We start from the raw sequence: 25,697 nt of genomic DNA, 5'->3' as shown, positions 1-25,697 counted from the left end.
TAGCACTTCATGTCATCTCATATCAAATACATGCATACTAAAAAAGATGTCATTTACCTTCAATCTTTCAAAGATACCTACCTAGCTCCAACATTGTTGTATCATCTAATCTTAACTTGTATGAGTTGGCTACAACCAAGAAGGGGCCTTTGTAAAGCTGGACGTTGTGAATTTGTGGGTTTTGTAAAAACTGTGATTGACTATAAGCGTTTGGGATGTGTTTTGTTTTATAATTGTGGAGAAAGAAAAATGCGCATTCTATATAAACTTTTATTCTATAATATTCCTCTATAATTGTTTTTTTATTAATATTTCTTATTACTTAAACTGAATAATTATAATGGACATATGTGTGTAATTAATAATTATTACTTCTTATGATGAACTCATTACTAACAAAATTCTATAACAATTATGCTATAATTTATGTACAACATTCTCCAAAATCATCTTACATAAAACATCATCTATGCAGCACATAGGCAACTTACTAATATAATACAAAGGCCCTTCATGACTTAGAATACATATCCTATGGTTGTGTACTACTTTATGTTCCACCAATTACAACTTATCATATATTGGTTTTACTTTTCTTATAAAATAACTAAAGTTAAAAAAAAAAATCAATACATAGCAAGTTGTGATTGATGGAACATAAAGTGGTACACAAAAAATAGTACAGATGAAGCAGAAAAATCACAACCTATAAGAGTATCATAGGATCTTGGTGAAGCAGCTACAGCCATTGGTTGATTATCAATTACATGGAATTACTTTCTTCAAGCATGGACGGAGTTGTTATTGGACTAGGGGGGCAATGGCCCCCCTAATATTACTATATTAATAGGTACTAATTTTAGCAATTTTTTTTCATAAAATTACACTTTGCCCCCCTTAATAATGCCATCAATTCTTTTGAGTGTAATGTCATAGCCACAAATGTTTTTACAATGTTTATACAAACTATTAAAGTAGCAAATTCTTATTAGTTCGTATACTTGCATAACTTTTTACTTATCAATAACTACCACTACATTAGTAATCTGTAAAAAAATTGTAATCTTAGCATTTTTCACCTTTTAAGGAATACAAAAAATAAATAGATTAAATCTAAAACAAAAAATATAAGCCCAAAAAAATTAAACCAAAAACAAAAGTTACAAATAATAAAACTAAAAAATTAAGCCCAATCAATTTATTTTACCCAAAACAAACAACTTGGTCATTTAAAAAATTTTAAACAAAAATCCTTAATAGTAATTAAAATAATAGATTCAAAAGTCAGAGCCGCCGCATACAGCTAGCAGCAGAATCACCCCCCCTAACTCCTAGTCCTGGCTCCGTCCCTGTCTTCAAGGATTGCAAATTGGGGCAAGTGTAGTACTTGTACTTAGAGAAAAATGCAAAACATTCAGCCTTTGATCTCTGATGAGAAAGGCCTAGAATATTATTGCAATTCATCCTTATATCAAGTATCTTTTATTCGATCAAGTTCCTGCATATAGGACCAACCTGAGTGAAGTAGTTATATGATAAGGAGAAGTTATACAGATTAGGCAACTTGCAAACATCTTCAGGAACCTCCCCATATAACTGGTTTCGAGCCAGGTTGAGCAGTCCTATGTTGAACAAGCACTGAAATGATTGTGGTATTGGACCTATGAACTGGTTGAAGCTCACATCAAAAACTGTGGCATTTTTTAATAACCCAATTTCCCATGGCAAGCACCCAGTGAGACTGTTGCCCAACAATGCTTGTGGAAATACCCCAAAAATTCAGTTGTTACCTATATCAAGCTCGTAGAAATATGGGAGATTTGAAATTTTTAGTGAAATAGTGCCAGAAAAGTTGTTGGTGCATGGAAGATTGCAAGGTCAGGAAGTTGGTCTATGAAACCGTCAAGAGTAGGGGCTGCAAGCTGAAAGCCATTGAAATCAATGGCGACGAGGGCCTTGGCAGAACTATTATCTGGTGGGGTATCACAGAAGAAGCCCTTGTACTTGTTGCATATGTCAGTGCCAACCCAAGTCTTGGTTATTTTAAAGGGGTCTGCAGTGATTGTGTTTCTGAATCTTTGGATTATTGGGTAGACCACGGAGAGTTTTTGGTCTCCAAAAGTTAAATTAAAGTCCGGTGAAGGAGAAGGTGGTGATGGTGAGTCTGTGGAGTTTACGCAGAGAAGACATGGAAGCAAGACGAGGGAGGTGTAGATAAATTGTCTGATAAGTAGAGAAATGATCCCCATTCTGATAAGGAAGAAAGAGAGATGGATTAATTAAAGAACTCTGATCCTTGTTTTATGGTAGTTTTTGCATATTATATAACATGAAGCCAATATTTTACGTACTCTTTCTATTGTTAGTGGATACAAATCTTCAAAATCATTATGATTCTTTAGAAGTGATGGTAATTAACTATAAGTATTTGACAATTCTTTGATAATGGTTTCCACATGTTCTTGTTAGTGGATCAGGCCACAAAGTAGTGGTAGAGTTAGAATTTTAATTTAGTGGGAACAAGATTAAAAGATAATGTTAAAAATTTAAAAGGCTAAAAAAAATTGATCGATATTAATGGTAAAACAAATAGACAATTGTAAGCAATTGTAATTGTAAAATCTACCTTGATACAAGTTCATTTAGAATTTAATCTAAACCTATTACTACGCTTAGAATTTTTCATAATCTCAATTAACTACAAATAAAATTTTCATATCATTAAAATAAATAAACAAAAACAAAAAAAAATCATAGTTATAAACAATCAAAGTACAGTATGTTATTAAATGAATAAAGTTTGATATTGTTTCCTCTAAAAAAATCATCAATAAACAATCAAAGTATGAGATTCATCTAAATACATAAAGTTTATAATCTAATATGATTTTTCAAGATCAGTTGAGAAAATAAATCAATTTAAAAGTGTTATATGTCTGCAAAGTTGTATAATTTCACTGCCTCAATTACTTTTATAAAAGCTATAGTATTCAACCCTATTTTTAGTCTATTCTTCACAATGGTGAAAAAGTAAGAGAAGGAAAAAGAAAGAAAGAAAGATAGTATAGGGTTTTAGGCTTGTACAAGAACATTAAAAATTTATTAATTATTTTTATGTAAAATATTTAATATGGATGAATGAGTTGTCGCGAGACGGGAAATAATTGGAAGGGTAAACTATAGATTTGGTCTCTATTCTTTACATCATATGTCAATTTGGTTCCTAACCTTTCAATTGTGTCAATTTGGTCCTTAACTTTTTTAATGTCGTGCCAATTTAATCCCTTCCGTTATCTCTTGGATGGAAAAAATTGATGTGTCAAACAGAATAATATAAAATTACTTTCTAAGCCACGTCATCTCCCAACAATATTGCCACATCATATTAAAAAAAACACAAGTTAAAATCTTCACACAGGTGAGTCAGCATTCCTTCTTTTTGGTAATTATCTTACTTTTTTTTTTTTTTTTTAATATAATTGTCTTACCTTCTTCACACTTGACTTCACTATTGTCTTCCTTACACATCTCCTCTTATTTACCCAGAAACAAAGATCTTCTTTTTTTAATAAATTTTTGTACCAAAGACAAACATATATTCTGGTGTTTATATGAGAGTAAGACTAAAGAATGACTAATGATCAGAATTTGTAGCACAACAAAACACTAAAGGTTCATCTTCCCCCTAAAATAACAAACATGTCTTTCACAGACCGAAACAAAAAATGTGGGATCTAAATGACTCGCCTAATCAACAAAGAGATGATGAATCTGAAGGTTGCTCCTCCGAAAAGACTTCTTTTGATGGAGACGATGACAAGGGCAAACGGGTCGTATAGGTGTCAAAATCAAGCTCCTCCGCCGTGGTCATCGAGGACGGATCTGATGGCGATCAAGACTGTGACCTACAAAAAAATCAAGCGGCATGGTAGCACCAACAAGCTATTCGGGTTCTCGTTCAATGAAAGCAACGACCCACAACCCGTAACCCACTTGAGAGAGAAAACGCGCCGCCGAAGAGAGAGACGAGAGAGAGAAATCGCGAGATAGAGAGAAACGAACCTATAGCCGCCGCCGTCCACTCCGCCGTCTGCAACTTCATATTTTAACTTCATTTTGTCTGTGTATTGCATCCGGCAACTCCGTAGCATAGACCATTATTAAAGAAGAAAAAAGAAAGTTATTTTAATTCAATTCTGAATTTGTGAGGAGAAAAAAATAAAGGGCTGAGAGGCATCTTTGAGTGTGTGGGGTATCTCATATCTGCGTGACGATGATTATTGTAAAAAATCCAACAACAGCGACAACCAGGCGTAGCCGCCCCAAAAGTAAATGCGTAAATATTTTAATTTTAGTTTTTTTTTTTTTTTAATATGACTTGGCAATACAGTTTGCAGTTGACGTGGCATATAAAGTAATTTTTTACAATTTCATTTGACATATCAGATTTTTCCATCCAAAATATAACGGTAGAGACAAAATTAATATAAAATTGAAAATGTTAAGGACCAAATTAACACAATCAAAAAATAAATGAACTAAATTGACATATTGTATAAAGAATAAATCTGATATGTCAAAAAAAAAAAAAAAAGACTAAATTTGTAATTTACCCTAATTGGTATAAAGAGGTGAAAAAAACAGTGGTGTGAATAATTGTGCGGTGAAAACGTGTGATATAGTGGCTGAAATAAATTGAGAGTGTGGTGACCTTTTTCTAAGTGTGAGGATGATTCTTTAAACTTTATAGTATATTAGGAATTTTTTTTTATCATTTTCCTACATTAGTATGGCGGTTTGCTAACTTTATATCGAGAAAGTGGGAATGCCTTTTTTTTTTTAGGAATCACTTTATAAAAAAAGATGACCAGTTTTCCGCTTTGCCATTGGCGAGGAAGCCACCTAGAATTTGAGACGAAGTTCCCAAGTTTTAGAGATATTATGATCTAAGATGCTCAAACTTTAATAATAGGATTAGCTACTATATATGGTGGCTGTGACCTCCACCACTTCATCAAGCAACATGTCGACCTCGAAGGCAGTTTTTGTGCTAAGTTCGAAGAGTTACGAATTCGACAATTTCTTGGCTGTGAATCTGTGTTAGTTAATTAGCAAAAGAGCTTGGAGGAAATTTAGAAATAATGTGTGAATGGGCAGATTAGGCCTCATCAATGGGCCGGGCCGGGCCGACCCGGCCCGTTTTTACTTGGCCCATGGGTCTAATGGGCTGGGCTTAATGGGCTGTTGACTAATCAATGGGCTGGGTCGGGCCGGGCTGGATGGAAAAACCTAGCCCATGGCCCTACCCATGGGCAATGCCCACTTGGGCTTTAGCGGGCTGGGCTAGTGAGATGGGTTTAATGGGCTACCCATGGGCATTTTTAACAGGTCTTTAATGGGGTTATAAAAATTTAACCAAAATAATTATAATTATATATTATTACAAACTATCAAATTGAACAATTAAATCTATTAAAAAGATTCTATTAAAAAAAATACTAAGACATACCTCTTAAAAAGGTACTAAAATAAGATTAATTAACTTGTATTGATAAGAATAAATAAGTACATTGAAATTTTCATGAATATATTAGATTGAAAATAGTTGCATCACTACAAAATGTGTACATCCCAACTAGGTTGGCACCCACACACTTGTCTATCATTTGCAATTCCCAATCTATTTGTGTTGAAACATCAAAAATTTTATCTAAGAAAAAAATTGAAAAACTTGTTACATAAATTTTATAACTATTTGCCAAGCATTATCTTCAAGTGGTGGATTGTTGGTCATGTGGTGGACTTCTTGGCATCCACTCGGGCCTTTCTAACATCAATCGCTCAAATGCCTCTGCTAATTCTGCTTCTTGTTCTGCTTCTTGTCGTCTTGTGTCTGCTAAGTTCCAATCCTTTAAGCACACAAGTGCCTCAACAGTCTTGGGACTAAGACCACATCTCTTGTCAGATACAACTCTACCACCTGCAGAAAAAGATGCTTCCGATGCTACCGTGGAAACAGGAACTGATAATATTTCACGAGCCATAATGGAAAGTATGGGATACTTACTTTGATTTGTTTTCCACCAACCCAATAAATCAAATGATCCTTCTTCATCAATTTCAAGTAAAGGTTGATTTAAATAACGTTGAAATTCTGATAACCCACCTAATGTTACTGAAGATGCTTGTTCTCTTCTTCTTTTAACCATGTGATAAGCATTTTGTTCTTCTTGGTCACCTAGAAAACTAGTAGAGGACAAAGAGCTTCTTGTGTTTTGTGTTTGGGCACCAATTTCAGAATTTTTATAAGCATTTCCATAATAATCAAATAATTGTGTCATTGAATTTTGAAATGATTGTATGGTCTTTTGAATTTTTTCAACTTCATCATTATAAATTATTTCTAAAAAAACATTCAACTCTTCAATCTTAAATCTAGGATCAAGAATAATAGCCATTCCAAAAATCAAAGGAATATCTCCCCAATATTTGTCAAATTTTTGTCTCATTAAATCTAACGTTTCATCAAATATTCCAAAAGTTTGCCCATAAAATTTTGAAAATTTTGCACAAATGTTAGTCAATTGAATTATAACTCTACAAGATGTTGGATAATATACACCACAAAAAATTTTTGTTGAATCATCAAAAACCTTTAAAAAGTCTCTTACAAGTTTTGCTAACATCCAATCATGTTCTTCAATTTTTTCTAGAGGACAACGTGAATTTTGAGAAAGATGAGAATAATATAAATTTAAAACATCTTTATATTTTATTGCTGAATCTAAAAGAAGATAAGTAGCATTCCACCTATGAGGCACATCGATATTTATATATTTTTTGTTTCTTTTCAATTCCATACAACATTTTATATACAATTCATATCTTGCTTGAGAACTATTAATATTACGAACAATATCTTTTATTTTTTCAACAGATGAGGATAGATTTGATAAACCATCTTGAACAATTATATTTAAAATATGTGCACAACAACGTATTCGAAATAATGTACCATGTAAAGGTAAGCTTAATTTTTCTTTTAAAAACATCTCCGCCGTATCATTATTTGTTGCATTATCAAGTGTTATTGAAAATATTTTATCAGTAATCCCCCAATATTGAAGTTCCTCACTAATAAGATTTGCAATATTATATCCCGTGTGTGGAGATTCCAACATTTTAAATGATATTATTCTTTTATTTAAATTCCAATTAGAATCAATATAATGAATAGTTAAAGAGAGAAAACCTAATTTATTTCTTGATGTCCACAGGTCAGAAGTTAAACAAAATCTACCACTATGTGCATGCAAAATACTTTTTAATTTTTCTTTATAAAATTTAAAACTCTTCATAATATCTCTTTTTGCAGTGGATGCAGAAAATCCTTTATATTGTGGAGTAAAACCACGTTGCACCATTCCTGTAAAATCATGTTTTTCAACAAATGTAAATGGGTGTTCAGCTCTAACAAGATATTCTACCACTTCATTCCGTGCATTTGCATCAGTGTAAATAAATGTAGTTAAATTTCCCTCCTTATCTTTTCCTAATTGTTGAAAATCTTTAATATCCATTTGATTTTTTCTCCTACAACTATTTAACATATGACGTTTTAAATGGTTAGTCCCCGCACTTGGGCCACCAGCCAACTCGTCACCACATTTGCTACATATAGCTTTAATTTCTTTTGTTCCATCTTGTTTTATCCTCTCTACCCTATCAAAAATTTTCCAAACTTCACTTTTTAATTTTTTATTAGTAAAACTTGGATTTGAGCCGAGTGTAGTATTATTATTAGTTGGTACATTAGATGTAGGGGAACCAATTGACTCAAAATGTTGCCCTTGCTCATCTAAATCATCGAATATGATGTGATCATTTCTATGATTCATTTTAAAATTTTGAAAACTAACAAAAATAATGTATACAAATAATAAGACAGCAAGTATATAATAAAAGTTATGAAAAGATGTTACCCAATCAATCGAATTTTGAGACAAATAGCTTCCACAGTTCCACTCCAATTTGGAGAAGTTGATTTTCAAATGCAATTGGATGCTCAAGCCTTCAAGTTCCAAGCCTCCAACTTGAAGAATTTGATTATTTGATACTTGTAATTGTATAAATATAACTATTAAAAATATAATACTATTATTCTATAGAGTATATAACTATAAGAGGGCAAAAATAATAAGAGATGAAAAATTGAGAATAGTCTAGGGAGAGATTGAATTTGAGAGATTTTTTTTGAGTAAAATGAGAGAAATGGCATAGGTATTTATAGATTGGATTACTTGAACAAAAAAGAAAAAAGAAAAAAAGAAAAAAAAGGAACGGACTGTTGTTTTGTTCAAACGGTAAGCATTTTTAAAGGAAATTTCCTTTAAGAATGCTTACTGTTTGAACAATATCAAATATTTAAATATTTGATTCTTCAAATATTTAAATATTTGAAGAATACCGTTTGAACAATATTTGATTCTTCAAATATTTAAATATTTGAAGAATCAAATATCAATTCTTAAAGGAAATTTCCTTTAAAAATGCTTAAATATTTCCTTTAAGAATTGATATTTGAGGAATAAAATATCAATTCTTTAAGGAAATATATGAAGAATCAAATATCAACTCATTAAGGAAAGAATTTCTTCCAACCAACGGTAAGCCTTTTTTTTTTTTAAAGAAATTTCTGCTATGATTGTATCATTGTAACTTGTAAGGAAAGAATTGGAATTTATCAAAGGAAAAAATGACTTTCTTTCCAGAGGCACAGAGGTAGGGCAATAGTCATCTTAGTAACTTTGTTTTAAAAATCAAAGCTACTAGACTAATACCAAAATATATATATTTATTATGCATATTGTATCACAATCATTCCAAGTATTTAGTGGTTAGGTGTGTGGTCTTAAAGTTTTTATAATGTCTAAAGTTCAATCCCTCACCCACCCAACCCCCAAATTATTTTGTTATAAATTTTGGGCAACGGGTCGGGCTAAGGGGCTGGGCTAACGGGCTAGGCTAACGGGCCGGCCCACCGGCGCCCATGGGTAAAGAAACCAACCCATAGCCTGTCCCATTGGGCTACTGGGCTGCCCACGGGTTTCAATATTACCGGGTCGGGCCGCCCATTAGCCTGGTGGGCTAGCGGACTACTGGGCCAGCCCATGGGTCATGGGCTATTTGATGACCCTTAGGGCAGATCAATTTGTGGTGTAGTTTTAAGCTCTCAAATTCTAGCTAAAATTCCTCCCTTAAATTTTGATGTTCCTCCCTATCCTTCATCCAAACAAAGAAATCATTTCCACAGAATTTTAAATTCTATCAGGCGGCAAATTCTACCTAAAAATCCCTTACTCAGACGCATGACAAGAATCTCATTTGAGCAATTGAAGAGAAAGTCCTCCAATGTCATCCTTTGTTTTGTCTTTTGGCTTCGATATTTTGCTGATTTATATTGTTTAGTCCATGAGTGATTTTAATTAGTCGGTGATTACTTTTGCATGACAAAGCTAAACTAAAAATTGATATGTTATCACTATACTAGACACGTTAGGGAATAAAAGTGAACTTAGAGTTGGTAAGGGACTAAATTCAGTCATTTTGAGTGTTTTAGAAATTAAAAGCAATCAGATGAAGTTTGAAGGGACTATAAGGCGATCATTTTAAATTTCTGGAACTAAATTTTAGAAACCAACAATAAATTTTGAACTTAAAATACAATTTTTTTTTTTTTGGCTAAACAAATAAAATAGTAGTTGATGGGATGTAAATGGTAGGATTATATAAACTCTACCATTTGGATCGTCATTTTAAAGGATTTGAACGTGGAAAAAAGATGAGGCAAGTTAATTATGTAGATTGACTTGTTGCTTTGTGGGCACTTGATCACTCTCAGGAAATCATCTAGTATAGACTATAGTTATGAGATTTGAGAAGTCTTCAAGTTTCAGACGGCAATTTATTTTTCCGAGAGAGAGAGAGAGAGAGAGAGAGAGAGAGAGAGAGAGAGAGAGAGAGAGAGATTGGATTTGAATGTTTGCTTGCCAATAACTAGTAGGATACTAACATTGCCAATATTGTGTTTGTTGGAAATAAATGAGAGATATTACCTAATTTTTGCTTGAAAATTACACAATATGATTTTACCAAAAGAGGTGGTGGAGATAAGATGTGGACAAAGTCACTGTCTTGAGACAAATCGTGCCATCTACAGTATATCCGATGTAGTTAGACAAATAGTTTCTACATGTTATTCCCAGGATACAACAGCTCAGCTACCTTTGCTGATTACCATTGCGAGCCTACACTGCTCATAGGATATAAGCTCTCTATAGTACATTCTTTTCCCAGAAAATTTAGTAAAAGATATATTTTGTGAATGGTAAGAAGCAGTAGATGGTAAGTATTTAGAACAATAATAAAAATTGTTTTTGAAAATCTGTAGCTTTTGTAATTCAAAAATAATGTGTCCTAGAAACTTTTATTTATTTTCATATATATAGAGCCAGACATGTAGCTTGTCCTTAGCCAAAGAATAAAAATGTTTGCTAACTTTAAATGATCTTAAAGTTGTTCAAATCAATATATGATCAAAAGGTTTCTATATGTATATATATATATATATATATATAAAAACCGGTCAAAAGTTTTTTTGCCAATGTATATACATTGAGGAAAGTTAATAGCCAAAATCAAGTTTGTATTTTAGTGTTATAATGCTATTGAAAACAAAATAACAGCCCATAACGTGACTGACTTTTAGATATCAATTAATATTCTCCTTTGAAACTTTGACTATACACAATAATTACAACTAAGAATGGAAAGCAAATTGTAATGCTATAAACCATCAACGGTAAATTATATAAATGTATAGTTGTATAATTTTTCTAATACTTTCCATCTATAATGTTACTATTAAATATATTAAAAGAAATATTTTACAGCAAAAGTTTATAAAAGAAAGTATACTAAAAGCTGTCAATATATGGAATTAAAAATCACATTAATTTTCAGGAATTTTCCTAACTAAACCCATTGACAATAGCTATTCAAATTTTGAATTATATTTGAATTTCAAAATTTAGTAATCAACGTATCTGACATTAAGGCTGTGTTTGGTTTGTGTAAAATATTTTCCGGAAAATAAGTATTTTCCGGAAATGCTATTTACGGGAAAGGAAAATACTTTTAAGTGTTTGGTTGCATTCTGAAAAAATGCTTTGAAAAATATTTTCTAATGTTTGGTTGTGTTGCTGAAAATAATATAGAAAACACATTTTCTTCTTCTTTCTCACATTTTCTCACATTTTCTCAGCTCCCAAAAAAATATATAATCCCATTTCTCAATAGACAAACACAGAAACAAAACACAATCAAAAAAACTTCGTCAAATCCAGTCAAATTCATCAAAACCCAACCATTTCTCAATTGCGATCTCAGTGCGATTGGTGCCGTCTCGGTGCGATTGCACCGATCAGACCTGGTTCAAAAGGGAGAGGGAGATCGAGAAAGAGAGAGATTGGCGGCGCGGCGCAATGCTGCGATCTGGGTGCGCGATCGCACGGCGCAGTGCTGCAATCTGGGTGCGAGATCGCGCGGCGCGGTGCTGCGATCTGGGTACGAGATCGCAGTGCGGTGCTGCGACGATCGAGTCGTTCTTTCTCTCTCTCTTTCTCCCTTTGCGCATCTTCTTTCTCCCTCTCTTTCTCCCTTCGTACGTCGTTCTGGAAGTGATTTGAAGGTAAAATAAAAACGGAAATGCTTTTCCGGAATTAGAGAGCTTATTTTACGGTCAACGGAAATTATTTTCTGTTTGAGCCAATTTTCCGGATCAACCAAATAGCCTATTTTATGGAAAACCACTTCCGAAAATGCTTTTCACCCAAAACAAACACAACCTAAGGGGTAATTGATTTCATCAATTCACATAAATGAGTATTAAAATAAATATGATATTTTCTATAAAAATATCCAACAATTCCCCACTTATTTTTATAAAAAATAAATAGGTAAATATATATAAGAAAAAATTTTCTGGGTTAAGTAGAACATTATGTATAGTAGGAGCGCCAATGGCTTGAACCCTCATTTAGTGTTTTAGCAACATTGTTCCAAAGTTAATAGTGATCTAAGTCTTGAACTATAACTTTTTGTATGGATACAAAACATTACATCACACACATAATATTCCAGTACTCTACTACGAGCTTTTAAGCCAGCACATTACAGCCTTGTGCTTAATCCCAGCATCCATGAGCTATTTAGAGAACTAGCCCCATTCTCAAAGGAAGTGGCCTCACTTCCATGCTCACTTCCGTGTGGCTATCAAGGATGTTCTTGTAACTCTAACATCCCACTCATAAGAGCTATAGTTCACATTAAGAGTTTTTTTTTTTTAATAAATAAAAACTCATCCTATATAACGTTACAAGATATATGCACGCACACCATAGGGAGAGAGATGAGTATTAGTACTCATACATATATTTAGTGCATGTTAATCAAACTATTCTATGATTAGTTTTTCCCTTTGAACCTAGTTCTTGGGATCTCCAATCCCTAGGTAGGGTATCCTCATAGTTAGTTTATTCTTCTTTGGGCTTAACTCCCATCCCCCTCGATGCTATCCAAATCTTTTCTCTAGCTAGAGCTTTAGTTAATGGATCCGCAATATTATCATTTGTACTAATATAATCAAAATTTATGGTACCATTGTTTATGTATGATATCACAGTACTGTGTTTTCTTCTAATAGATCTGGATTTACCATTATAGTATTTATTACGCACTCTACCAATAGTGGTAGTACTATCACAATGAATTAAGATAGTTGAAATAGGTTTCTCCCACATGGGAATTTCAAATAATAAATCTCGTAACTAACTCGCTTCTTCACTAGCTGAAGATAAGGCAGTTAATTCTGCCTCCATGGTGGATTTAGCAATAATCTATTGTTTTTTAGATTTCCAACTTATTGCTCCACCACCTATTGTAAATACATAGCCCATGGTAGACAAAGAATCACCTGATAAGGTGTTCCAACTAGCATCACGATATCCTTCAAGAATAGCAGGATATCTTTGATATAGCAAACCATAGTGCGCAGTTCTTTTTAAATATCTCATTAATTGAGTCATGGCATTCCAATGCTCAAAATTAGGTTTGCTAGTAAATCTTGCTAGAACTCTTATGGCGTAAGCAATATTAGGTCTAGTACAATTAGTAGCATATCTAAGACTTCCAATAATACTAGCATATTCCTTTTGATTGTAAATATCATTTTCATCTTTAGTAGGAAAAAGATGCACATTAGAGTCAAAAGGAATACTTGCAGGTTTACAATCAGAGTAATTATATTTTTTCAAAATTTTTTCTATATAATGAGATTGATCTACAAATATGGCATTTGAAGTTCTAGAAATTTTCATGCCAAGAATCACATTAGCTTCTCCTAAATCTTTTATATCAAAGTTTTTTTAAGAAGCATTTTGGTAGCAGTTATAATATCCATATTGGGACCAAAAATTAGAAGATCATCAACATATAAACAAATTATAACATGAGCAGCATCAAAAGTTTTATAATATATACATTTGTCACTTTCATTTGTTTTATACCATTAGAAAGCAAACATCGATCAAATTTCTCATGTCATTGTCTAGGTGCTCGTTTTAAACCATATAAAGATTTTAATAATACATACCTTGTGCTCATTACCTGGCATTGTAAAACCTTCTGGTTAGTTCATGTAAATTTCTTCCTCTAAATCTCCATTTAGAAATACCGTCTTTACATCAACTTGATGTATCATCAAATTATGAATCGCTGCTATAGCAATCAATAATCTAATAGATGAAACTTTAGTAACAGGAGAAAACTTATCAAAAAAATCAATATCTTCTTTTCGTTTAAGACCTTTAGTAACAAGCCTTGCTTTGAATTTTTCAATAGATCCATCAGGTTTTAATTTTCTTCTAAGTACCCATTCACATCCAATTGTTTTAAAACCTGGAGGTTTACATCTACAAGTTTCCAAGCATTATTAGAAATAATAGAATCCATCTCATTATTAATGGCTTCTTTCCAAAAACCTGAATCAGGAGAAGATAAAGCTTCTTCTAAAGAAGTAGGGTCATCTTGTAAATTATACACATAATATTCAGGACCAAAAACCTTTTCAATTCTAGGTCTTTTACTCCTCCTAGGTTCAATCTCATATTCATTAACATCTTTTGACTTAGATGTTGAAATTCAAATTTCTCTTGTTGTTCAAAACCCCCACTATTTTTATATTTAAATGGAAATTTATTTTCATGAAAAATTGCATCTCTAGATTCAATTATTGTATTATTATCAATATCAAAAAATCTATAAGTTGTACTATATAAAGAATAACCCAAAAATACACATGTAAAAGCCTTTACCCCAAGTTTAGGTCTTTTAGGGTCAGGTAGCCTTACATATGCTAAACAACCCCAAACTTTAAAAAAAAATTCAGATTTGGTTTATATTTTTTCCATAATTCAAAAGGAGTTAAAAAAAATCTTTTTAGGAAGTACTCTATTCAAAACAACTTCACCCCAAAAATATTTAGGAGCCTTATAACTAACAAACATAGCATTAGTTAAATTTATAAGAGTCCTATTTTTATGTTCAACTACTGCATTTGAAGATGGAGAATGAGGGGTAGTAGTCTCATGAACAACACCAAGAGATTGAATATAATTATAAAGACCAAGAGTATCATATTCTTTTCCTCTATCAGTTCTAAACCTTTTGACCTTTTTATCAAAAGTATTCTCAACTTCTTTTAAGAAAATTGATAATTTTTCAAAAGCATCACTTTTGTTTTTTATAAGATAGACATATAAATATTTTGAAAAATCATCTATAAAGTTTATAAAATACCGATTACCTCCACGTGTCAAATGTTCTTCAAATTCACAAATATCACTATAGATAAGTTCTAGTAATTCAGTATTTCTTTCAACTAATTTATGAGGCTTTCTAGTAATTTTAGTCATGCTACATATTTCACATTTTTCAAGTTCATTTTCAAGTTTAGGAATTAAACCTAAACCACTCATATGTTTCATATATTTATTATTAATATGACATAATCTACCATGCCAAACATTCACACAAGAAACAATATAAGCAAAACTTGAATTTTCATTCATCTCAACATTAAGTTTAAACATGTCATCACAAGCATAGCCTTTGCTAATAAACATGCCCTTTTTAGAGAGTATATATTGATTAGCCTCAAAGACTTGTTTGAAACCAGCCATATTGAACAAAAAAACTAGAAACTAAATTCTTTCTAATGTCGGGAACATGAAAGACATCTCACCAAGCATAATTTTCTTTTTCTCATCCAGGATGGTGTAGGTCTTGAACCAAGTTTTATCATAGCAAACATGTCTAGTTGCCCCAGAATCAATCCACCACCCTCCTAAGCCTTTGAGAATGTTAATCTCGGTAACCATAGCCACAAAAGGCTCTTCAATGACATTGGCTTGAGCCATAGGCCCATGTTTTCGAAAACGACAATTTCTAGCCTAATGTCTAAGCTTTCCACATACAAAACATGCATAATTGCTATTATTAGTGTGGCTGCCATTATTTGGAGTATGCTTAGGATGGTGTGCTTGGTTCTTTCTTTCATTAGAGTGGGTCTTATGTTGAGGCTAATTTCCATTTGGCCTACGTTTGAATTTCCTTTTCTTAGGCCTTACATAGTCTTTATTTTTTGCATTGGCTTTTGGCATGATTTCATTTGAAGAGAAGAAATTTACCTCAGGACCATTTGTTCTATGGAGTTCAACAGCTTTGTCTTGGTTCCTTGCCTCTTCCTCCACTCTCAAACGGGTGATAAGGGATTCAATAGAGAGTTCATTTTGCCTGTGTCTTAGGACTTTGGCAAACTCCTTCCAAGACTCAAGCAGCTTGTCAATGATGGCTGAAACTTGCATTTTTTCATCTACTGGAATGCCTTTAGATCGAACATCTTGTGAAATCATTTGGAGTTCATAGGATTGTTCCACCACAGACTTGCCTTCAACCATCCGAAACCTGAAAAATCGACTACATGCATATTTCTTGGATCTAGCTTCCTCTGTATCATATTTTTGATTCAATGCATTCCATATCTTTTTGGTTGATTTGTAAGCTTGATCATAATAATCATACAAATCATCAGAAAGACATTTAAGTAAATAATTTCTATAGTAAAGATGATCCTTATCCCATTTCTTAACATCTTTTTCATGTTGAGAAAGTTCTTCAATCAATTGTTCAGATTTCTTTTTCTTTGGTTTTTTCTCAATTAACACATAACCTAAATTCAAGAGAGTAAGATAAAATAAAGTCTTTTGTCTCCACCTCTTAAAGTTAACACCACGGAAGGGGAATGTCTTATTAACATCACCCACTCCAGAGGAATTAGACATAACATTACCATTTTCCAAGGATGGTTTTGTGTTCTCCATATCGATTTGTCTCAAATTGTTGGAAATAAAAGAGAGATATTGTAACACCCCGACCCAATTTTTATAATTAAACTATGTGTTTAAGTGGTTAAGGGTCTGTTTGGATAGAACTTATTTTGCTGAAACTGAAAACTGAAAACTGAAAACACTGTAGCAAAATAATTTTTAAATGTGTAAATAGTGCTGTGGGACCCATATTTAATGAAAAAATTGATAAAAAATGAAATTTGTGAGTCCGTGAACAGTGCACGGATGCACTGTTCACGCAAAACTGGTCAAAAGTTGCGGCTACTGTTCATTGAACAGTAACCGCAATAACCCAAAATGCGTGAAAACCAAAAAAAAAAAAAAAAAAAAAAAAAGGGAACAAAACGCAGCTCCAAACGCAACGCAGCTTTAAGTGGAAACCAAACATACACTAAGTATTATTAGTATTTTTAAGCCACTTACTTGCAAAAAATTAATATAAAAGTATTTAAAAAACATATTATTTTATAATGTCATTGAATAAGAAATTGTAAAGATTATAAATAATTGAAATGACTATTTGTATTACAAGTATATATTTAGTATGTGCAAAACTATATTAAGTGGTTAAGTTATGAGATATATATATATATATATATATAGTTATTGGTGTTTCAACTATGTATGATGCATGAGATATTATAGAACATATATGTTATTTTAATGTGATGAATACAATTTTATAAAGGTAAGGATATATATGTATATATATGTATATGCAAAGTGATATTATTTTGTAGAAAGGTGTGAGTGTGAATGCAAGGAATTATTTTGGTGGAAAAGTAAGTGTGAATGCAAAGATTATATATATATATATATATATATATATAAGTGTGAATACAAGAAAATTTGGAAAGTGGGTGGGATATTTCTTTCCCTAGCCATACACGTATCCACCCCAACTTTCCACTTCTCTTATCTGATTTTGCTGCCCCAAAAGTCTTCACACTTTTCTTATTTTTCTTGGCTGCATCAGATCAGAAGTCCAGCCCTCTCTCTCTACTCCTTTTCCTCTTTCTTTGTTCTTCTTTCTCTCTTCTTCTGTTGCTTCTACACGGCAGCCCTCCCTTTCTCACCAACACAATATATTCCTCTCTAAAGATGAAATTAAACAATTAACCCTAAGGTTTCAGCTTCAAATTGTTGTGGGTAAGTAATTAAACCTCATCTGATTTTGTGTATTTGGATAGTATAATTGTTTGCTTACTTTCCCTCTTTGTTCTCTGCTCTGTTTTTTTGGAAGTTGAATTGGTGATTCTGTTTTAGTGATTGAAGGTTTGATGATATTTTGATCAATTGAATGCTTATTAGGGTATTTTAATATGTATACTATAGGTATAAAAATACCCAAATTAAATTAAGGCCTATTGCTATTTGTTGATGATTTTATAAGAATATGTACTGAAGCTGTCACGGTGACAGATTCTGTGTTCATGCATGTTAAATTATGTATTAAATTTTATATAGTGAATTTGGATGCTAGGGATAATTCCTATGAAACTTAAGACACTTTTGGTTGTTATTGAATTGGTCTCACAGCATTTGGATGAACATAAAAATAATGGTTTAATTTATAAGTTGCATGAATTTCTGACAGGACAGATTTGAGTATGCTGTCTTGCGTGATTTTTAGTAAATCATGGGTTTATGCTTTGACTCCGAAATTTTTATGGTATATACTGGACATACAGAGGAGTAGTTATGTAAAATTTCATGACAATTGGATGTGTTTGAGCAGCCCGTTTGTATTTTACAAATGGAGCTTATGCTGCTGGAATAGAACAGTGAATAGTAAGGAACATGCCTAACTTTGTGGATTTAATAATCAAGTTAGGGTGAAGGTTTTGAGCTATAATTTAATACGCTTGTCTTTTGGTATGTCTCGATCATAGATTAATTTTTTGTAACTTGTTTTGAGGTTTTTTACTCAAAGGAAGGGGTTCTAAACCATGAGACGGTTGTATGTATGAAGCTGTTTTGCCCGACGTGTTGTATGTTATCATATGAATGTATATAGTTACATGATCATGCTTAAAAGATTTTATATTTGTGCATGCATTATTGCCCTGACCTTAAAGCACCTTTTGAAATAAAGTTAGCTCTTTTAGAGATATGGGATTAATATAAGAATGTTGGTTTCTCTAGGATTTTGTACTTGTTGTTGATGAATGTATTTTGTTTGTGGGAACCTCGTTGAGGTGGGATTAGGATTTCCTTAATTCTAAGAGATAGACTTTGAGATGAATGTGAAGTTTATGGTAAAGAATTATAGATAGTAATAAGCTTTGATTTATGGTTTAGGTATTACCAGTATCCAAGTCTAACCTCCTTCGACTTTAGGCTCTCGGTTCCTCTGCTTTCAGGTAAGGGATAAGTTATATGGGTATTTGGTAAGTCATGAGGTTATTTTAAAGTATGTTATGCATTAAAATGTTTTTGATTAGAGATATGGCATGTAATCATTATTCTGACAATGATATGTTCGTGAGCTTTCGAAAAACTTATGTATATGATTTAAGCATATTGATGCTATTATTGATTTCACGAACATGATGTTAATGAAAAGAATGGAAGTGCTATGATTATGAAATGTTATGCAAAAGAAGAAATTTCAATATGATGTAAAGTATGAAATGTTTTCGGGTTATGTCCTCTGATAATTTGAACTCAGCCAGTAGGGGTTAATTATTGGCTTTCCATGGAAATATGTTATCTGTTTGGCCATTTAAAGTAGAGGAAATGGGGCTGCCCGTAACTCTAGGCCATTTAAAGTAGAGGAAATGGGGTTGCCCGTAACTCTAATCTGACTAAGGCCTTCTCCCCAATGTGTACGGACGGCGGGGAGGAACAAGACCTGGAGGAGATGTGCCATCAAGCCTCTCAAAGGGGACAATATCATGCACATGAGGTTTTCCAAATGTGATGAGGCCTTCTCTGTACAGCTTATCAGGCATGGACTAACCAATATGTTATGAATAGCTATGTTATGTTATTAATCATGAGAGAATTATTTTGTTTAAATGCATTGTGAAAAGTGAAAGCTCTCATGGCAAGAAGAAGTTTCTAATGAAAAGAAAAGCTGTTCATTAAATATAAAAGTTTCTGAAGTTCTGTTATGCTATAAAAGTAAAGTTTCTGATAAAAGTACAAGTTTATGTTTAAAAGTATCAGATATCTGTTTTTATGAAACGTTAAGTTTTCTGAACATGAAAGTTATAGTATTCTATGAGAAGAGGTTTATGAAGAAATGTTTTCTTATTGGGTCAAGATGTTTCTAGTTTAATACAAAGTTGCCGAATAATTGATTTACGTTAAAATGATTATTTTGTAATGAGAATATATGTGGTGACTTTGTAGAAAATGATAGAAGTTTAATCCGAAAGGTTTTGGTAATATCAAGCTGATAAGAAAAAGGAGAACAATTATTTTCCTATGAAAAACGTATAAGTTATTATTCTGAATAGTATAAAATACTATGCATGGAAAGCCATTCTCCTATTTGATTATGCATAGAATGAAATGATTTGATTTACATGCATCCTTATTGAATTCTCATATATCTTACCTTTACTGAGCTGTGTAGCTCACCCCTTCCACTCTTTCAGTTAGCAGGTTTTATTTTGGAGCAGAGGGAGCCTTAGTCGAGTTTTGAAAGGAGCTGGTGTTAGTTTGATATGTATAGATCCTAAATTAGCATTCTGACGTTTAGCTTTATAGTTATTGTGTATCTTAGGATAAAATGAAAGTTGTGTACACCTTAAAGTATCAAGCTATGTATTATGTAAAAGTGTGGAAATTAAATGATTGGTGGATTATGTTATTCTTTGGAGTACAATGTAGATGTTCTGAATGTCAAGTCAAAGGTTATATAATTTAAGTAAAGAAACAAGGATTGAAAAGAAAAGGAAAGCTTTCGGTAAAAGTTTTGTAAAAGTTAAGTGGTTCTTGTTAATATCAGGTTTAGGCTTGATATTAGCTGCCAGTCATGGTCACAAATCTGAGTATCGGGTTTGGGGCGTGATAGATATTACCTGATTTTTCCTTGGAAATTACACAATATGATTTTAACAAAAGAGGTGGTAGAGATGAGGCGTGGACTAAGTCACTGTCTTGAGACAAATCGTGTCGTCTAAGGTATATTCGATGTAATTAGACAAATAGTTTCTACACATTGTCCCCATGATACAACAGTCTAGCCACTTTTGCTGATTATCCTCGCAAACCTACACTGCTCGTACGATATAAGCTCTCTATAGTACTTTCTTTTCCCAGAAAATTTAGTAAAAAATATATTTTGTGAATAATAAGAAGCAATAGATGGTAAGTGTTTAGAACAATAATAATTTTTTTTTTTGAAAATCTGTAGCTTTTGTAATTCAAAAATAATGTGTCCTAGAAACTTTTATTTCTTTTCATATATATAGAGCCGAACATGTAGCTTGTCCTTAGCCAGAGAATAAAAATGTTTGCTAACTTTAAATGGTCATAAAGTTGTTCAAATCAATATATGATCAAAAGGTTTCTTTTTATATATAAGATGGATTCAAGTTAAACCTGGTGTAACTCTTGTAAAGTTACACCTTTTTTACACCATAAATTTCTAAAAGATCTAACGGTTAAAAAAATATTATTAAATGCTATTACTTTCCACCTCATTCTTAATTAATACTAGCAATTTTTTTTCTCTCTCTCCTTATTTAATATTTTATTATTTTTCACTTGATTAAAGACACACACCATTTTCAACAACCTAGAAACCATACTAATCTACTTTAGAGCCAATGCACAATAGCCAAAGCTTTTTGTTGGGATGATTCTTATTCTTATTTTTGCCGAAGTACTGGCTCTCTATAGTCTCATTGTTAGCATCATCCTTTCTTCCCGAGTTGGTCAGTCCAGAGCTAACTGAAACTAAGAGAGCACATTCTTTTGGGTGGTTGTAGTTGTGGTTGTGTGGCTTATTGCTATTAATTTGGAAGTGTTTTTTTACTAGAGATTCTTGTGGCTGTGGGTGAGTGCAATTTTTCTACCAATATATGTTTTAGGAAGTTGCCTCGCTATGGTGATAGGATATAAAATTAGAAATTAGTTTCTACTTTTAAATTTTAATAAAGTCTTTTCTCATCTTTGTGATTTGGCATTGTGAGGATTTAAATTTAGTTAAAGTTGTGTAGAATTATTGTATTATCATTTTTGGAAGGATTTGTCCTCGTGCCTTTGTTATCTTTATAAAAAAAATAAAAAATAAAAAAACCCTGGCCAAATCAAGTGGGTTGTGTGGAGAGAGTTTAATGACTCATTTGAAGAGTGGGCTGGAAAATGGCAAGTGCCCCTTAATCAAGTGAAAAACAATAAATAAGGAGAGAGACAAAAGTGGAAAAACATTTAATGGTGTCTTGTTTAACCATTAGATTTTATAGAAATCTACGGTGTAAAAAAGGTGTAACTTTATAAGAGTTACACTGAGTTTAACTTGAACCCATCTATATATATATATATATATATATATATAAGTTTTTTGGCCAATGTATATACGTTGAGGCAAGTTAATAGCCAAAAATGGCTAGGTTGAATGAAGCTGAAAATACTGAAGAAAATAAAACTGAATTCCTAGAGATGAGCAAACAAATGGATGATCTGTTACAGAAACAAGAAATTTACTAGGCACAAAGGTCTATAATTTCATGGATGAAGCATGGGGATAGGAATATGAAGTTTTTCCACTCTAAAGCAACACAAAGGAGGAAGAAAAACCGCATTAGTGGTATACAAAATGCACATGGACAGTGGGTGGAGGAGTTAGAGGAGGTTGTTGAAGTAGCTGCAGATTATTTTGACAATCTTTTTAGTGCAGGTGCAGCTGATCAAATGGAGGAATGTCTAAATGCAATTCCAAATAAAGTGACTGACAACATGCAAGAGGTCTTGTTGGGTGAGTTTACTGCTGAGGAGATTAAGGTGGCTCTGTTCCAAATGGGGCCTACAAAGGCTTCAAGACCTAATGGTATGAATGCTCTATTCTATCAGAAATTTTGGCACATAGTGGGTTATGATGTAGTTTCTGTTGTTTTGGATTTTTTAAATAATGGAAATATGCTACTTGAGATAAATCACACAAACATTGTACTTATTCCTAAAGTGAAAAATCCATAGAAAATGTCTAAGTTTAGGACTATTAGTCTATGTAATGTGATTTATAAAATTATTTCCATAGTGCTGGCAAACATATTGAAATAGGTACTTCTAGATATTATCTCCCCCACACAGGGTGCTTTTGTTCTAGGCAAATTGATCACAGATAACGTTTTGGTGGCTTATGAGACTATACATACCATGCATGTAAGGAAGAAGGGCAAGAAAGGGACTATGACATTGAAGCTAGACATTAGCAAGGCGTATAACCAGGTTGAATGGCCTTTCTTGCAAAAAATTATGGACAGGTTGGGTTTCCCAACAAGGTGGATAGAAAGAGTGATGAGCTGTGTTACTACTCCATCTTTTTCCATTTTGATGAACGAAAAACCTCATGGCATGATACATCCATCTAGAGGAATACGTCAAGGAGATCCATTGTCACCATATTTGTTTCTCTTATGTGCAAAAGGCTTCACTACTCTGTTGGCTAAAGTTGAACTAGAAGGGAGGATTACAGGTGTGTCAATATGTAGAGGAGCTCCCAGAGTTACTAATTTATTATTTGCAGATGACTCTTTGTTGTTTTTTCAAGCAACACCGAAGGAAAGGGAAGTGGTAGCAAAAATTCTTCAAAATTATGAACGAGCTTCAAGTCAAAGTATTAATCCGGAGAAGTCTTTAGCTTTCTTCAATAACAATACTACAGATATTCAGAAACAACAAATATTTCAGATTTTGGGGGTCAAGGAGGTGGTGAAGTTTGAATCCTATCTAGGGCTGCCAACTTTGATTGGAAGGGATAAATATCACACTTTTGCTTATTTGAAGGATAGAGTATAGAAAAAACTGCAAGGATGGAAAGGTATGCTGTTATCCAGAGCTGGCAAAGAAATTCTTATAAAGGTTGTAGCTCAATCTATAACCACATATACGATGAGTGTATTTCTACTCCCTTTGAAACTATGTGATGAATTGAATAATTTGTGTGCTAAGTTTTGGTGGGGACAAGTAGGCAATGAAAGAAAAATTCATTGGAAGAGTTAGGATAAATTATCAACTTCTAAAAAGGAGGGTGGTATGGGATTCCGGGATCTAAGGGCATTCAATTTAGCTATGTTGGCTAAACAAGGGTGGAGGATGATTCAAGGTAATGATTCCTTACTACATAAGTGTTTCAAAGCGTGGTATTTTCCTCGATCCTCTTTCCTTGATGCTAAGGAATCACCGGGTTGCTCTCATGTTTAGAAGAGTTTGGTGGCTGCCTTGCCTATTCTAAAGGCTGGTTATTGTTGAAGGGTCGGCAATAGGAGCTCAATTAGGGTGCTTGGAGATAGGTGGATCCCGAATCATCCTACAAATAAGGTATTACATCCTAACCATGATTTATTGGGTGATATGGCTATTTCAGATTTAATTAACCCAGAGATACATGTGTGGAGGAGTGAATTGATTCGTTCAATTTTCCATCAGGATAATGCTAAAGCAATATGTAGAATTCAGCTTAGCAGAAGACACGTGGAAGATTCTATCATCTGGAGCTATAATAAAAATGGGAATTTTTTTATTAAGTCAGCCTACAAGGTGACAAGGAGGATACAAGGGGAGGATAGGGCCGAATCATCAGCTAGTAGTACAGGTACGAAGATATGGCATGCTTTGTGGAATCTCAAAATTCCTAACAAAATTAACGTTTTTGGTTGGAGGGCTTGCACTGACATATTGCCCACAAGAGCTAATTTGGTGCGGAGAAGAGTACTAACTGATGATAAATGTCCAATCTATCTAAAGGAGTCCGAGAATACAAACCATGCAATCTGGGAGTTTGCTACCGTGCAAGATATTTGGTTTAGAAATTGTCAAAAATTGCGGAAAAGATGTTCAGGTGTAGTTGACGTGATGCAACTCATGGAGTATCTTAGTGACAGGTTGACGAGAGAGGAGTTGGAGCTGTTTTGGGTTCATGCTTGGCTTGCATGGAACCAGCGAAACCCTATGGTGTTTGGTGGTAATCTAATGGACCCGAGGAACCTAAATAACAGAGTAGAGGAGTATTTGACAGATTATAGACAAGCCTAGGTGCAGCCGACTGTGACACAAACGAAGCAACAGTGCAACAAAACTTGGCAGCCTCCACCATCATTAGCTTACAAATCAAACTTTGATGCAGCTATTTTTGTAGTCCTGAACAGAACTAGAGTGGGAGCAATTATTCGAAATGAGCAAGGTCAGGTTATGGCAGCAATGACAGCAACTAGTCCAAAGGTGGGTTCTAATGAGGAAGCAGAACAATTGGCATGTAGAAGATTAATGGAATTTGCTGTGGATGTTGGATTCACCAAGCTGATCATGGAGGGAGATAATGTAAATGTTATGCAAGCCGTTTCATCGTCGCGGATTAATTGCTCTCTACTAGGCTATGTGGTGGATGGCATTCGTCACTTGGTTCATTGTTTAGAGTGGGCTAGAATTAGTATTACAAGAAGGGGTGGGAATAAGGTTGCACATGCTCTTGCTCAACATGCTAGGAGTCCTTTAGATAATGATGTGTATTGGATGGAGGACTCTCCTCCTCCAGCTATGGAGGCCTTGATACAAGATGTTTTGTTATTATGATTATATGAATGAATGATTGCTTTTCAAAAAAAAAAAAAAAAGCCAAAATCAAGTTTGTCTTTTAATGTCATAATGCTATTGAAAACAAAATAACAACCTATAACGTGACTGACTTTTAGATATCAATTAATATTCTCCTTTGAAACTTTGATTATACACAATAATTACAACTAAGAATGGAAAGCAAATTGTAATGCTATAAACCATTAGCGGTAAATTATATAAATGTATAGTTGTATAATTTTTCTGATACTTTCCATCTATAACGTTACTATTAAATATACTAAAAGAAATGTTTTAAAGAAAAAGTTTATAAAGGAAAGTAAACTAAAAGTTGTCAATATATGGAATTAAAAATCACATTAATTTTCAAGAATTTTCCTAACTAAAACCATTGACAATAGCTATTCAAATTTTGAATTA

The 25,697-nt window shown here is 33.0% G+C and overlaps 1 protein-coding gene and 1 pseudogene across 4 annotated transcripts; one reads left to right on the top strand and one right to left on the bottom strand.

Moving 5' to 3' along the window:
* Positions 1–1,482: 1,482 nt before the first annotated feature.
* Positions 1,483–2,249, bottom strand: LOC115966768 (annotated as a pseudogene).
* A 15,109-nt stretch (positions 2,250–17,358) lies between these two features.
* LOC115969235 lies at positions 17,359–24,510 on the top strand. 4 transcript variants are annotated; one of them, XM_031088840.1, is made up of 3 exons: positions 17,359–17,675; positions 20,132–22,530; positions 23,128–24,510. In XM_031088840.1, exons 2-3 carry the CDS (start codon positions 22,215–22,217, stop codon positions 23,499–23,501), a joined length of 690 nt encoding a protein of 229 aa, XP_030944700.1. In that variant the 5' UTR covers positions 17,359–17,675; positions 20,132–22,214; the 3' UTR covers positions 23,502–24,510. The 4 variants fall into 4 exon arrangements, 1 of the variants encoding a protein (XP_030944700.1); XR_004086894.1 differs by lacking the exon at positions 23,128–24,510 and adding an exon at positions 18,828–18,889 and having other exon boundaries at positions 17,385–17,675; positions 20,110–20,135; XR_004086893.1 differs by lacking the exon at positions 23,128–24,510 and adding an exon at positions 18,828–18,889 and having other exon boundaries at positions 17,386–17,675; positions 20,132–23,032.
* The last annotated feature ends 1,187 nt before the right edge of the window (positions 24,511–25,697 follow it).

This window comes from Quercus lobata, chromosome 11 (assembly GCF_001633185.2).
Source record: "Quercus lobata isolate SW786 chromosome 11, ValleyOak3.0 Primary Assembly, whole genome shotgun sequence".
In the NCBI taxonomy this organism is placed as follows: Eukaryota; Viridiplantae; Streptophyta; class Magnoliopsida; order Fagales; family Fagaceae; genus Quercus; species Quercus lobata.
Note: the sequence above shows the minus strand (reverse complement) of the source record. Positions and strands in the feature narration are given on the sequence as shown.